This window comes from Daphnia pulicaria, chromosome 1 (genome assembly GCF_021234035.1).
Source record: "Daphnia pulicaria isolate SC F1-1A chromosome 1, SC_F0-13Bv2, whole genome shotgun sequence".
Lineage (NCBI taxonomy): Eukaryota > Metazoa > Arthropoda > Branchiopoda > Diplostraca > Daphniidae > Daphnia > Daphnia pulicaria.
Genome location: NC_060913.1, coordinates 10,583,748 through 10,598,088, shown reverse-complemented (window position 1 = coordinate 10,598,088; position 14,341 = coordinate 10,583,748). Strand labels below are relative to the sequence as shown.

The 14,341-nt window shown below is 44.1% G+C and overlaps 2 protein-coding genes across 7 annotated transcripts; one reads left to right on the top strand and one right to left on the bottom strand.

Moving 5' to 3' along the window:
• The first annotated feature begins 180 nt into the window (after positions 1–180).
• On the top strand, positions 181–12,019 carry LOC124344473 (armadillo repeat protein deleted in velo-cardio-facial syndrome homolog). Of its 5 annotated transcripts, XM_046798050.1 has the most exons (16): positions 2,656–2,874; positions 3,158–3,226; positions 3,755–3,814; positions 4,484–4,640; positions 5,335–5,854; positions 6,799–6,876; positions 7,476–7,781; positions 8,101–8,320; positions 8,394–8,547; positions 8,619–8,758; positions 8,832–9,097; positions 9,163–9,609; positions 9,677–10,014; positions 10,088–10,351; positions 10,444–10,536; positions 10,630–12,019. In XM_046798050.1, the coding sequence occupies exons 1-16, from the start codon at positions 2,834–2,836 to the stop codon at positions 10,801–10,803; spliced, it is 3,327 nt and encodes a 1,108-aa protein (XP_046654006.1). In that variant the 5' UTR covers positions 2,656–2,833; the 3' UTR covers positions 10,804–12,019. The 5 variants fall into 5 exon arrangements, with proteins under 5 accessions (XP_046654011.1, XP_046654006.1, XP_046653998.1 ...); XM_046798055.1 differs by lacking the exons at positions 2,656–2,874; positions 3,158–3,226 and adding an exon at positions 181–684; XM_046798034.1 differs by having other exon boundaries at positions 2,802–3,226; positions 7,479–7,781.
• LOC124348916 (vacuolar-sorting protein SNF8-like) lies at positions 11,859–14,310 on the bottom strand. 2 transcript variants are annotated; one of them, XM_046799318.1, is made up of 4 exons: positions 14,196–14,310; positions 13,657–14,128; positions 13,401–13,589; positions 11,859–13,292 (listed from the first exon to the last, which is right to left on the bottom strand). In XM_046799318.1, the coding sequence occupies exons 2-4, from the start codon at positions 14,079–14,081 to the stop codon at positions 13,124–13,126; spliced, it is 783 nt and encodes a 260-aa protein (XP_046655274.1). In that variant the 5' UTR covers positions 14,082–14,128; positions 14,196–14,310; the 3' UTR covers positions 11,859–13,123. The 2 variants fall into 2 exon arrangements, with proteins under 2 accessions (XP_046655274.1, XP_046655283.1); XM_046799327.1 differs by having other exon boundaries at positions 13,657–14,138; positions 14,198–14,262.
• Positions 14,311–14,341: the final 31 nt, after the last annotated feature.

Here is a 14,341-nt window from a genome sequence, read left to right as displayed (position 1 = left end):
GACCATATCTTTATTATTCGACTATTTTTTTTTATCACGAATATATCCGATGAATTGGTAATTCAGTTGCTTCAAAGTCTTCAAATAAGAAGGATTTCGTTGCGCGTAAAATAAAAAATGCAGCTCGAATATTTTATGTAGGTTTCTCGGCGAATTGGCAACGTGTTGTAGGCGTCATGATACAAGGATTGTCAAGGGGCTGGGGAGCGTACGTACCGAGAGAGAAACGAGTTGATCATCATTGGGTTGGTTTTGTGCGTCTTGATATTTTGACGTGTGTTACACCTAGACACTGCATCTCCGTTTGTTCACAATTAACCAAGTGACCGGACACTTGGTTTCAACGAGTCTCTAAAACATCAGATCGACGGAATCTCATTAGAAATCCTCGTGTATTTCCCGCCGTGTGTACAGCCCAAGTTACAATATCCACACAAGCTGGGCGAGGTCACGGCTGTGTTGGATATTATTATTTCGCAGTTTTCACCTGTTTTCTCCATAGTTGAATGTAAAAAGTGGTGATCGACAGTGACGGTTTATTCTTGCCATCTTTTGCTCACTTGCCTTCCATTTGTGGATGGTAGACACGGATACTTGTCACAATCCCCGAGCAACACCAACAACAGCCTCCTTGGCTGGAATGGGGAAGCAAATCCAGCTCTAATGCTAATACCAGGCACTCAAGTAAGCTTCAGTTTTTATTCATTATTCCTGCTTCTGCATCAACAGACAACCCAAATCGGTAACTTCTAGTACTAACCATGCATTACGTAGACAACCACTCTATTCCTTGAACCAAATGTTGGACATTACTTTTGGTTACTGTCCTTTATCGCTCCCTCTCACTTAAAAACCTTTTGGTGTCTGCTTGTGCTTTTCATCTTTTTCGAGTAATGGCAAAAGCTCACTAATGCAAGTTGGCAGACAAAAGCATTTGTTTTTTGAAGTTTTGAGTTTTAAAAGTTCTACATCAGCAAGTTGATTGAGTTTTCATCTATCTTTTCCCTATAGATTTCTTAGAGATCAGGGTTCACTCTATAGTCGGCGGTGTGTGTGTGAGGGGGGAATAGGTGGAAGGGCGACTGCTCGGGAGCAGATCAATAAAACATTACAGGACGTCGCCTTCCCGTTTCTTTTCTTCCTTCCCCCTTGTCCCCCCTATGTATCATGGACTAACATATAAACGGCCATGTGTGTCTCCAGAAATTGACAGTTGGCATGCCAGGTCCGTACACACGTACACTCTGCGGTCGATTGGGTTACTTTTAGACATTGGTACATACACTCCATTTGTGCCTTCCCCCCCCCCTCCAAAAAGGAGCAAAAGGATCCCTCAGGAGCGCACTATCGACAAGGTCTGCATCGAACTAAAAGTGCTCGTACAATCGTGTGGCATCCTCATCTCGTTACTAAACCATTGTCCGCCGCACCAAGTCTCTTGTGGATTACTTTGGCATTTTGTAGTTGAGATCTGTCTTGCCTCCGCTTTTATTTGCACCATATGGCGTCGGTTGCAGCAGGCGATCTGAATCCCGACACCTCGACGACAGAGAGAGAGAGAGAGAGATATGGCCGGCCTCCTCATTCATGGGCCAGGTGTTGCACGATCCCCCCTTTTCACACAAGCTCCCCGTTTGAGTTCTCTTTTTTTCCTTCGCAACAGTAACCCGACGGTGTTTTTACGGGCTGAACGTGACAGAATCACCCTGTTCCGCTGCCCCTAACTCAACTCCAACTCCATTAAAAAAGTAGTAGGCGAGCAAGAAATGGGTCTTTTGTAAGGGGTTATAAACTTGTCGATTGGATTGCAGTTGGCTCGTTACCCCCGCCGAGTCTTTGGCTTCTACCCCGCGTGACCACCCTACAGCCGACAGAAGTTGATCGATACCAAGATGGATGTATATGCCTCTTTTTCTTTTCTTGACCCTTCATCTCATTATTCGCAACGGAAAAGAGTCGTATATATGGATCTTTTTCCTTTCTTTCCTTTCCGTAGAGGCACAATTGGTCGGGAACTAGTGAGAGACCTCCCTTTTCTCTTCGTTATGTGGACGTAACGGATAAAATAAATCGGTCCAACAAACATGAGGGGGAGAGAAATGACTCGGGAGTCAGTCCCTCGAGTGTGCCAGGGCCGGCTTATTCTTCGGTTGTTGTAGTTTTCTTTCTTGATATCCGATCAGTGCGAAAATTGTTTTTCCCCTTTTTGTGTTTTTGTCGCGTTACTTTTTCTTTCACTTGTCTTTTCTTTACGGACCGGAATAATCAGACGATCAAACCTTCGGGGTGGAAACGATCGTTGGAGCCTCCGTCGCGAATAAGCTGACCTTAGTTTGTTTATTGAACTAGGGGGGAGCTTGTGTCGTCGCTTCCTGTACGGAGACAATTTGTTTCAGTGTCCCTGCGTACGGCTACCTTCTGCGACTGTTGATTTGTTGTTGTCGAGGATATAGTATCCCCTCGTTCCCAAAGGTTTCGGGTAGTCCGTCGAGGGCGTTCACCATCACCCTCGAATGCGACACTAGCGTGACTGTTCCCCCCCCCCCCCCCCCCCCTTCTCTCTGCCATATACCCTCCATACGAGGAGGAGGCAATTGAGAAGCTTCAATCAGTCGGTTCTCCCAGCCAATAGCTCTACTTGTCCGTCTAACGTTCATTAGGCGGCCAGTAGTAATGTGTTTATCTCTTAGTGCACGTATTATTGATTTTCAAACTAAAACCAAATACTTTTACCCTAGGTTTTTTATGTTAGCCTTGTGGAAGACTCTCTAGCACACCAGGGGTTTTAGAAAGACGTAAACAACTTCATAACGGCAAATTACAGTTGGACATTATGACTTCGACGCAGCCGGCCTCGACTAGCGAATCCTTCCTGTAGGTTTCGTCTACACCGGAAAGAGAAGACCAACACATCGTTGCGACTGATGATGTTGATGGTCTTCCTACCTTTTTTCTCTCTCTTGCCTTTTACTAACTGCACTTCATCTCTTTATGTTTCTCTCTCACCATTCACCTTGATCGACTGTACGCCTAAAAAAAAAACGTTAAAAACCGGGCTTCTCCTTTTCCCGCTTGGACGCGACGGCCGACGCTGTGTGCTTTGCCCCCCTGTGCATTCAAAAAATCACTTTGGGTTTGCTACACACCACTTGTATAGTTTTGTCGAACGCCAAGTGGTCGACAGTCACGAAGAGCGCACCCATTCCAAGACGGAAACCTTTACACGGTATTATTCCTTTACCCTTATGCCTTGAGCTTTGCATGGTATTCCTAGATGTACAGTTCGATGTTTCTCCTTGTTTGGGTTCGTGGTCTGATTCTTTGATCCTATCAGTTCCGATAAAATCGGGTAGTAAAAAAAAAAAAAAAAAAATGAATAAATAACCCAAAACTAAAATGCTTACTACTAAAATATGTATGATGATCGGATTTCCTAGTGGAGGAATGAAAGGCTTGTCTGGTAGTGGTGGTGGTCGGATGACCAAGTCATTGGAAACCTAGCCACTCCCCCCAACTGGCTTCTGAGCGACGAATGTAACCGAGAGAAGCTGGTATTGTGTGCCAGTGAAAATGCTGAACAATGTGAACACTTGAACCGGCGCAAGAGTCTAGTCAAAAGAGAGCTGAATCACGATGACTGCCTGTGTTAATGTCTACACGACATTTTGAACATGAATTCAAGATATTTACTTATTTTCTTTCTCTTTCTCCTTTTTTTTTTAAATTTCTTTTTCCGGTACGATTGTCAAAACAGACGAGTATACTTTCCAGCCGACGGTAACCAAGGAAACGCCAACGTCATGCCTCAGTACACGTAAGTTCAAAGGTTGCCATGGCAGCCTGTATTATTTTTTTAAGCATAGCATTTTCACGCTAAGTCATTTTATAACATTATTTTTCGTCAAATTGTTTCGTGATTCGAATTTTTTCAATCTTTTAGAAAGCTTTTGATAAAATTTAAGCTCTAATCGAAAATTACTAAAATGTATAGCTCCTCTTATCTTTACCGAACGAATTTTGTAAATCGATCCAAGAATTTTTCTGTTTGTTCTCCTCAACATCACTTACCACGTAATAAGTTGAAAGTTTAGACTCTACTTTGGTTTAGCGTAAGACCTGAAGTTCGCCAAGTCTCAAAAGGACGGTAGCGAAGGAGGGATCTCCCGTCTCAGGAGGAGAAATTGCTTATTCCAAATCAGGAGCGCGTGAAAGCCCCTGCTGAAGATGGCGAATTATGTATGGGAATGTTATGATCATAAACTATTTAAGAGGAAAGAGACTATTTGATTTACAATGGAGAAAGCGAACAGGAACAGCCACTGCAGGAGATGCGCAGGCATATTGGAACTCTACCAGATTGATATCCAAGTTGCCTGGATCAATAAAGATTTCTTTCTCGAGTTCTCTTTTTCTTTTGCTTGATGAAAAATTTTTTTGTTTGACATTGTCATCGATTTATTAAAATCGATGTTTATTGAAACAGATTGGGAGCCGATCCGACGGGAACGTACGGACATACGACGTATTCCAGCAGCAATGGCGTACTGGCCGGTCACGTGGATGCACCGACATCGTCTCCCGGCATTCCAGCTAACGCAACTTTAGTCTCACGCACTAAACAGCAGCTCACCACCCAGCAAGTACGTATTTTTTCCCCCCTTCTTTCTAACTAAAGTTTCTGTTTCTCCATAACGACATAGTTTCCAATGCCGATTCCACTGGAGTTGGGTCAACAAACCCTCGAACTAAAACAGCCCGGCTGCATAATGAATTGCCCATAAGATATATTGCGAAACAGCTGGAGAAATGATGGCAAATTGCACTTGGATTGTAAAATTAACTTCGATGATTAGGGCAACCCATCAAAATGCCACCATGCCGTTATGTACCGGTTTTTATCTCGAATGGATCGAAATCCAATAAAGTGATGGATTAGCTCTTCTCGTTTTCGCTCAAACTAAATATTCAACTACTACTTAAAGCATTTCAAAAGACCTCTTCGGCGGAATCTTTCATCTCAATCTAAACGCAGTGAAAACAAAAAAAGAGCAGACGCTCACGAACGAGTCGCTCAAGTGTCACCGTCTTATCAGCCGTCGGCCCTTTCAATTCCCCATAGTATACGTGTGTGTTTGGAACTGCACACAAGTGAGAGCTTGTTCAAACAAGGGTGATCTTGGTAGATAACCTTCAAATCCCTGTTGTATCTTTATTATCTTCAAGATAATTTTCTCTTGTGCGTTGGCGCCAATCAATTTGTTTGCCCGGCGATAAAAGCCTGGACGGCATCAACAGCAATGGATGATAACACAATTTTATTTGTACTTGCAATAGGTAACGACGGTGACGCAGCTAGTCCGCGAAGTGCAGCACATTGGCCCAGACGGCCAACCAGTTCTGGTCGATCCTTACAATCCATACGGCGAATATACGGGCCAGCCACACTCTACGGGCACTTACGGACGTAACGGATCATCGTCTTCATCCATTGGCGTTGCCGGCATTCCAGTTGCCGGGCAGCCACAACGTTTTGCTAACTACGAACACATCGCCGAGGGAGCCGATTACCGCACACACAGTCCGGCCGGCTACGGACGGACGGCCAACTACGCCGATTACGAACCATATCCCCATTTAGCCGGCCCTCGTGGAGGTGGTAGCGTAGTTGTCGGTCCACCACCTGACTACGCTTACCAGACGGCACAGCCGCCTGGACTTTATCGTGACTATCCTGACATGGATCCAGGCAATGCGGGCGCACTGGCCAGTGGTGTACCTATTTACGGCGATCGGCCACCCACGCCACCATCTCCCAGCGAGCAGTCTGAATCGCCATTGCCACATCATTCACGAGGTGAGTAATTCCCTCCTCCGTTTCCGGTTCTCACCTAATTCTCTTTGACATATTCCCACTCTCCGCATTCCTGGCCAGGTTATCCGCAATTATTGATCCATTTTTGCTTTCACTGGTTAGTCGACCGAGATCGGAAATGAATTTACTGGTAGCTTGGGTCGACCTACCTTCTGTGCCAGCAAACCGGAATCTTGGACATTTGCCCATTTCCTTTCGAGCAATCTTTGGCATCGTGGTGGACTAGTAAGGAGGGTGAATGCATCATCCATCGGCGACCTTTTTGTACAGTGCGGAAACCCTGGCCTTTGACATGTTCAATCCTTGCCGCATAGAAACAGGATACAGGTTTGTCCAGTCGGGACGAAAATGCTAGGGACACGGAAACAAAAGAGGAACCATATTGAGCTCGACTGCCGTCGGTCCTAGCGAAAATCAGGAGAGGTAATAGGGTGGGAGATAGGAAGAGCGAAACAGAGAGACAGACAGAGAAGAGAAGAGAGAAAACATAGATGGAAGAGGCGGGCCTGCAGCGTAGGTTTGTGAATAGCTGCTCGGTGTGGCTGGCTGCTGGTGCGGACACGCTATTTTTAAAGCATCCGCACCCAAAGCTGAATATCTATTCCGTCTTTTCTCTCATTTCCCCACCATCCGTGAATTCAACTAGTGTGTAAAGTGGCCAAGAGAGAGGCAGAGAAGCGATGCCTCAGTTCGATGCTGGTCGATGGCCGGATCTGTTGGATTTTTCGCGATCGGCCATGTTTAAATCGCACGTTTACATCGAGTTGGGATGGGGCGACGACGGATACCAAAGCTACCTCCCGCCGTGCCATCCGCATTGTGCGACCGTTATTCCCCAACTCTTTTGTTCAAAATTTTGTCGTTCATATTTTATTTTACACATGGAGGCATAATTCTCTCTCTCTCTATATATTTGTGTTGCGTAGATTATTCCAGACAAGGCTTACCTTATCCGCCGTCAGGATACGCAGAAATGGACAACGCTGTTCCACCAGATCGTTACGGTAATTATTCTTCCCCCCTTTTCCCCTATGTGTGTGTTTTTCTCTTTTAAGTCCATAAAGGCAGAAAAGAAACTAAAGAGAAGGGGCATGTTTGTGTTGTTTGGTCTTGGTTGGCCGAGCACGGTAGGACGCGGTAACTCGTCCCACAGGTCTCCTACTTTTCTTTTGTTTGTTTATGTGTACGTGCGATGACATAGTTAGCAGCATGCAAACGAAACGAACAAACAGATAACCAAAAAAAGAAAAAAAAAAAAAAGTCATTGTCACCTCGTTCTTTCCCTCCCGGTCCGGAAGAGAATTTTCGGGCCGTTACGACTCTAGATGGGCGTTCGTTCTGCTAGTCGATTCTCGCATGCCTTTTTAGAGTGCAGCGTCAATATGAGATGGCCATTAAGAAAAGATGGAAGTCGTCGTTTTGGACGGCTTCAGTTACTTTTGCTTCCGTACATTTCAAGTCCATTGTTCTCATGTGTCTCGTGTGTTAGTTAATTGCATGTTGTCACTTTGTTTGCTTTCAATTATCATTGGTATTTTGTTTCATTATTTTATTTTGTTCCCCCCGTCGCTGCTGCGTATGCTTGCATGCTTTGTGTTTGTAGCAGCTCATTCACCCTACGGTCGAGCCGCTTACGCCAATGTCAACGGTTTGGATCCGGGCTCAGCTGCCGGCCCCGGCACGGGATCCGGTTACCGTTTACATCAAGACGATCAGGACGATCAACAAATGCAATATCAACAACAACAAGACTTTGGCATGAGTTCGGCTGGTCATAGTCCGACGAGGAGGCTGGCTCCTCCTCCGCCATCCCGATCGAGTGGTGTTGAGGGTACCTATCAACCTCGCCCACCGCCACCCGTTCCGGCAGAAGCCATGGCCAGTCTCAATATCGGGCTCGATAAAAGTGGTCGGTTGAACTCGTTTTCCTACCTTTCTTTCTATTTTTATTTTTTTTTTTGCTATTGTCGTATTGCGTAGCTTCGTTTTTCTAGCTTCGTATTTTTGTCCGTATTATAAATATAAGGCTTGGACTGTCTAGTCTACCGGTTAGTACAAATTTACCAGTATGATGGGAAGCCTTAAGTAGACAACCAGCATGAATGAAAGCGAATGTTTAGACAAATTTGATGGATACAACTGTCAGTGTCACATGAATTACATGACACTCATGTCATGTTTTTATTTTTCTCTAATTTATTCTAAACTGATGCACCTCTTTCAACCAGGTGTGAGATGGCGTGATCCGGACTTGCATGAAGTGATTGCCTTCCTCAACAATCCTAATGCCGTGGTGAAGGCCAATGCAGCTGCATATTTACAACATCTCTGCTACAACAGCGATCCTGTCAAGCAACAGACTAGGCTCCTGGGTGGAATTCCTCTACTCGTCGGCCTCATCTCCTCCGAACAACCCGACGTCCACCGTAACGCTTGCGGGGCGCTCAGGTGACTGACCATTCAACTGTCACGTTGCTGTTTGCATACTGATTATTAATCTCTGCTTGTTTGGTTGAAATAGAAACTTGTCTTACGGGCGGCAAAATGACGAGAATAAGAGGGCATTGCATAAAGCCGGCGGAATTCCCGCTTTGGTGCGGTTGCTAACACGAAGACCCGATTCCGACGTCCAAGAACTTGTGACGGGCGTCTTGTGGAATCTTTCTTCGTGCGAGGTACGTTATAAAACGAAAAATGCAATTCCACCCGTTAGATTCGCCTGTAATTATTAACGATAACGCAATAGGAGCTGAAGCGAATCATTCTAGACGAGGCACTATCCGTTTTGGTGGCCCAAGTAATCATCCCCCACTCTGGATGGGACCGCAAAAAGCCGGGTCCCACCCATTGGACGGCGCTGTTGCGGAACGGGTCCGGCATCCTACGGTACAGAAAACTCTTGTGTGGGTGGAAAAAATTCTCGGTGTTTCGCCTAACCGTTTCTCTCATTGGCTCTCAGGAATGTCAGCTCTGCGGGAATCGAGGCCCGTCAGGCACTCCGACTCAAGGATGGGGTAGTGGAGGCTCTGTTGTACCTAGTTCGAGGAGCCATCGACCAGAACCACATGGACAACAAGAGTGTGGAGAATGTCATTTGCGTTCTGCGCAACCTTTCCTATCGATGCGAAGAGGTGGTTAATCCCAACTATGACAAGCAGCCGCCGAATGCGGGAGGTGCAGCGGGAGGCAGCGGAGGACAAACCAGGGCCACAGCTCAACACTCTGGTGAGCTTCTTGGCGTTGTTGTCTAATCCGGAATGTCGTTCATCATTCTAATGATATCTTGTCAGGTGAGAACCAAGGCTGCTTCGGAGCTAGCCGGAAGAAGAAAGACGGTAGCGGGGCAAGTGGGGCGTTGTTGCCATCTCCTTCATCACCCTCGACAAATAGCGGCGCCAATGCAACCGCCAACAGCGGCTCCAGCGGGAACTTGCCTCAAAGATCTGATCCGCCGAAAGGCATGGAACTGTTGTGGCAACCAGATATCGTGCAGCCATACCTGGCTCTGCTTTCCAATTGCTCCAATCCAGAGACGTTAGAAGCTGCGGCTGGTGCCATTCAAAATCTGGCCGCCTGTTACTGGCAACCGTCGATCGACATCCGCGCTGCCGTCCGCAAAGAGAAAGGACTGCCCGTTTTAGTGGAGCTGCTGCGAATGGAAGTCGATCGAGTCGTGTGCGCCGTGGCCACAGCCCTGCGAAATTTGGCACTTGATCAGCGCAACAAGGAGCTTATAGGTACCATCTATATTTGATGCTCTTCTGATCCTCATCGGTAACACTCGTCTCACTATTTTTAAAAAAGGTAAATACGCCATGCGAGATTTAGTTCAAAAGCTACCTTCTTCGACGCCTCCACCTGCCAACACCAAAAACCAGCAAGGGATTCAGCAGCAACACGATTTGGGCGGTGCCTCAGACGAAACCATTGCCGCTGTTCTGGCCACTCTCAACGAAGTCATAAAAAAGAACGCCGAATTTGCCCGCTCGTTATTGGACGAAAGTGGTGTCGACCGATTGGTATCCATCACGCGGCAGAAGCAGCGCTACTCTTCGCGGGTTGTCAAATTTGCTTCTCAAGTATTGGCAGCCTTGTGGACACATCAGGAGCTGCGCGATGCCTACAAGAAATCGGGATGGAAGGTTTGTCTTTTGTTGGATTTGTTTTGCGATGCTGTGCTGGTTGTGATCTCTTAATGTCTGTGTGATTTGATAGGAGTCGGACTTTGTGAGCCGGAACAGCAGCACTGTGTCTGGTAGCGGAAGCAACAGTGGTGGAGCAGGAGGAGGGATGTCGGGCGGAGGCGGCGCTTCGTCTCCTAGTCATTCGGCCGCCAACTCAACGTTGAATAGGCCGATGTCCAGTCAGGGAGGCACACGTTATGAGGACAAAACCCTATCGCTTCAGCGATCCAACAATGCTTCCGGTATCTCCAACCCGAACAACAATGGACAAGCCAACCGACAACAATCTTATCGGGTAAAAGATTAGTTTTTGCAGTGCTCTGGCTTCACTTTCAACTACCTCCCTGTGCATTTCATTTTATGGTGACTTGTTTCTCTTTCCTCAAGGCGGATGATGTCCCATTGGCCGACATGCAATACGCAGAAGGATCAACTCACGCCCCACCCACTGGAGGCGTGCGAATATTCCCACCTGGAACCGTAAGCTTATTTTTTTGTCACTGACCGGAAATATGCATTTTTTGGTTATTTATTATTATTACATGTATTCTTTTATTTATTTTTTTTTAACAGAAACCCGGTGAGCCAGTGTACGCCCAAGTGAATCGAGACAAAAAAAGGAGTCGACAGTACGAAGGTGGTTCCGGTCAGGATATGGGATTGACCGGAACTTACGACGAGGCACCCTCTCTGTCTCGCCTCAACATGGACCCTCACGGGCAGGGAGCCGGGGACTCATGGGTCTGAGCACCTACTCTGCGTATGTGGAAATAAAAAATGGACGAGTAGGCCTCCGGTGTCACTCATTCGTTTCCCAGTTACACACACAACCATCCGCTCACGTTTCCTTCGGTTGAAACAGTCGGAAAGTTAATTCACGCCCCTCTTATCTCTCTCGCGTGACGAAAAAAAAAAGTAATCCATGGAACACATTTTTTCTCTCTCTCTCTCTCTCTCTTCTATGGAAAACCAATCGAGAAGATACGGCGGCTAATAATAATTATTATTGATTGAAATAATTTTATTTGTTTTTTTCCCTCTTCACTTTTTGTCGGCCCTCCATATTTTCCGCTCGGTCACATGCAGATACCATATAGACATTTCTTTCTTTTTGTAGGTACAAGTTATTTGTTCCAGCCCTCTTCTATTTTAAGGTCAGATATTGTGCCTTTTTTCGACCCCAGCTCCATTCCGCTCTTTCTTCTGTGGCAGGTTTCTTTTCTTTTTTTTTTAGTTGTTTCGGATGTAAAGGTATCTCTCAGTTCGGATTCGTTCTTTCGTCTCCACACGATTATTATATCCCTCTTCCCTTTTTATACATAACATTTTCGATTGAACAAACCAAATCAGACAAAAACAAACAAACGAGAAATAATTGATTGGAACGATTTTGGTGTACCGCCTGCTTTCACATAGATCAGAGGCGCTTCAGTTTTTTTTGTATAAAAAAGAAGTAAACACTTAAATCCCTTACTCAAATTGAAAAAAAAAGGAGAATTGAAATGGCGAAAAAGTTGCGATAATTATTTACCGTCTTCATAAAAAACAAGTAAATATTAGAAACTACTACTATGTGTTACCTCGCTTCCTCTTTCCACAGCTTTTCTGTGCACGACATTCCACGAAAACACAAAAAGACACGTTCACCAACGCCAGCAGTCACTTGTACTTCTCTTCTACATTGTTAAAATTGGTCAACAACAAAAATGTTTCTCTTATTCCCAAATGTCGGCAGGATTCAATCTCCCTTCCGTCATTCTTCGTTCGTGAGACTGTTGTGTCTTTTTCTTTTTCCTTGTTTGAGCGCATAGGAAGAAAGAAAATGATTTATTGTCATCATTGCGCTTCCTATCTTATCATCCTGTGTTTCATCAATTATTTGTTTTTTTTTGTTTTTTTTTTGGTGTCGTGTTCAGAAAAAAAAACATACCAATGTGCAGGCCAATACATAGTTAATGGTGTAGTTTCTTTTTATTTGTCGTTGACGACCTACAGTGATTCGATTTTTGTTAGACGTGACAAAACTAAAATTATTTTTATGATAATCCGATTCTTTCCTGCGCGCGCATCGTTTCGTCTAGGACTGGCCAGCTTTTAATGTTTTGATTTCTGTTTTTTATTTAAAAAAAAAAACAAGTGTCGAAATTACTGTATCATGATTCAGTTTTACAACAATTAATATAACCTTTCTTTTTTATCTAATAGCTGGCAGAAGCAAAGGCATTCTACAAAACCAACCTAAAAACCAACGCCATCTTTGTAGCTTCGAGCTTGCCTTGCGTAGCTCAAACTCTCCAATGCAAAGGGTAACCCGGGGTTCACTCCAGTGAGTTTTCCTGGTGTGCTTCATGATTCGGGTAACAGTAGTAATCAACCTTCATGCAACCCACGCCCCTCCCAAATCCTTTGAGTGGGCACGAGAAGCAGACAACCGGAGACGTGCCTATTCAAAGAAATCGATAATGCTCAACTTTCGACAATTTCGTATCCAAGGTATTTTTAAATCATTTTTCACATGTCAAAAGCAAAATATAACATTAAAATTAGTATAATTAGCACCACTGGCAGTACGTTCAAATAGCACGTGAGTATCTCATAGATTACATGAAGTGCGCAAGAAACGAGCCAATAAACTTCAAGAAATAATCTCGCACATTACTGTGCATGGTGAGTGTGAATTGAGCAGCAGAGCGTTAATAAGTTGTATTAATGTGATATTGAAGCCGTACTCCAGTACTTTATGTTTACGTGACGATGTTTTTTTTATTCATGATCCGTAAAATTAATGTTGAAACAGAATTAATAATCCGTCTGAAAGTATTAAAATTTTGTCTTAGGAATCTTTCATTCACCATTAATGCTGCTTTTTCTTTTAATTATTCCACCCCCCTCCGAGTGCATCGAGTCACACATTTTCCAAAGGTGCCAGACAACATGAGACGTTCATTTACATTTAATTTAATTTTTTATATTCGTTTTCAATGTTTCAAGCAATTTTTCCAAATACCAAATTTTCATCAGTCAACCATTTCATTATTAGATCAACTTTCTCGGTATGACCAGTGATTTAATTAGGAGGCGGCAAAACGATCTCATCCTCACTCATGAGGGGTTTGAAAAATGATGGAAACCAGTACATTTTTTCGGGGGATTGCTCGTCAACCCATGCCACACCATCACGCAAAAGTTCATTAAGGATTTGCAGGCAGCGAACGTCGTCCCAATTCAACGTTGATCTGTTTAAAAGATAATAATTAAAAAACTGAAGTCATGGTAGGAATACAAAATATAGCAATGAAGGCTTAAACACCGCTAAAGGTAATAGATTATCAAGCCAGGCTTACTTTAATGCTTTGACAGAAGTGAATGATTGAGCTTCTGCTGCTTTGAGGACTTCAGTGTGGTCGGCACTCAATTCACCTGGAATGGATCTTATGAGAATATCTGAAGTATCTTGGGTACCTTTTAGGGATACTATAGAGAATCCTGGTCCCAACACTTTCAGTTTCTTGATTGCTCTTATAATGTCATCACTATGAAAATAAATATATCACACTATTAAAACAAAGTTGCAGATTAGGGAAATTGGCAATATATTACTTGGAAATTTCTTGATGGTGTTGGGCTTTTCCTCTAGCTTTGATTAATCTCTGACGCAACTCACCCAAAGTAATTAAACCCCCATTTCTTGGTGAAGTAGCTAGGCACACTTCAATAACTTGAACTGCAATTTCATAATAAAAGTCTCCAACCCCTAACAACTCAGACCAAAATCCCTTGCTTGAAGCCAGTGGGTCTACACCTATTGATGCACACATATCTTGGAATTGCTTCCTGAAGGCAGGATTTTTCTTAATTTCATTTCTATGCTTGCTTGCAAATGTTTCCAAGTTAGTTCGAAATTTTTCCATTTGATTTGTCATTTGTTCAAAAACATTATCTTGCAGTTCTGTGGCTTTACCTCTAAATCGTTCTTGCTCGACCCTTTGTTTATGAATTGCACCGATTCCTGGTCGTTTCCTCATTTCAATTTGATTTTGTCAATAAAAAATGTCAATGTTATTCTGTCACACTAAAAGAGTTCAACATAAAATTTAAAAATATTCTGGAATATATTTTTTAACAACTCAGTAACTCACATAAGATGACAGCTTTCTGGTTTTCTGTTTTTGTTTATTTTTTCTGTTTTTTTGGCTGTGATGCTGTCTGCTATTTTTGCTGGATCGGAAAACAATTGACTGGCGTTGGATTCATTGTTTGCTGCTGAACGCACCCTGCCGAAAAA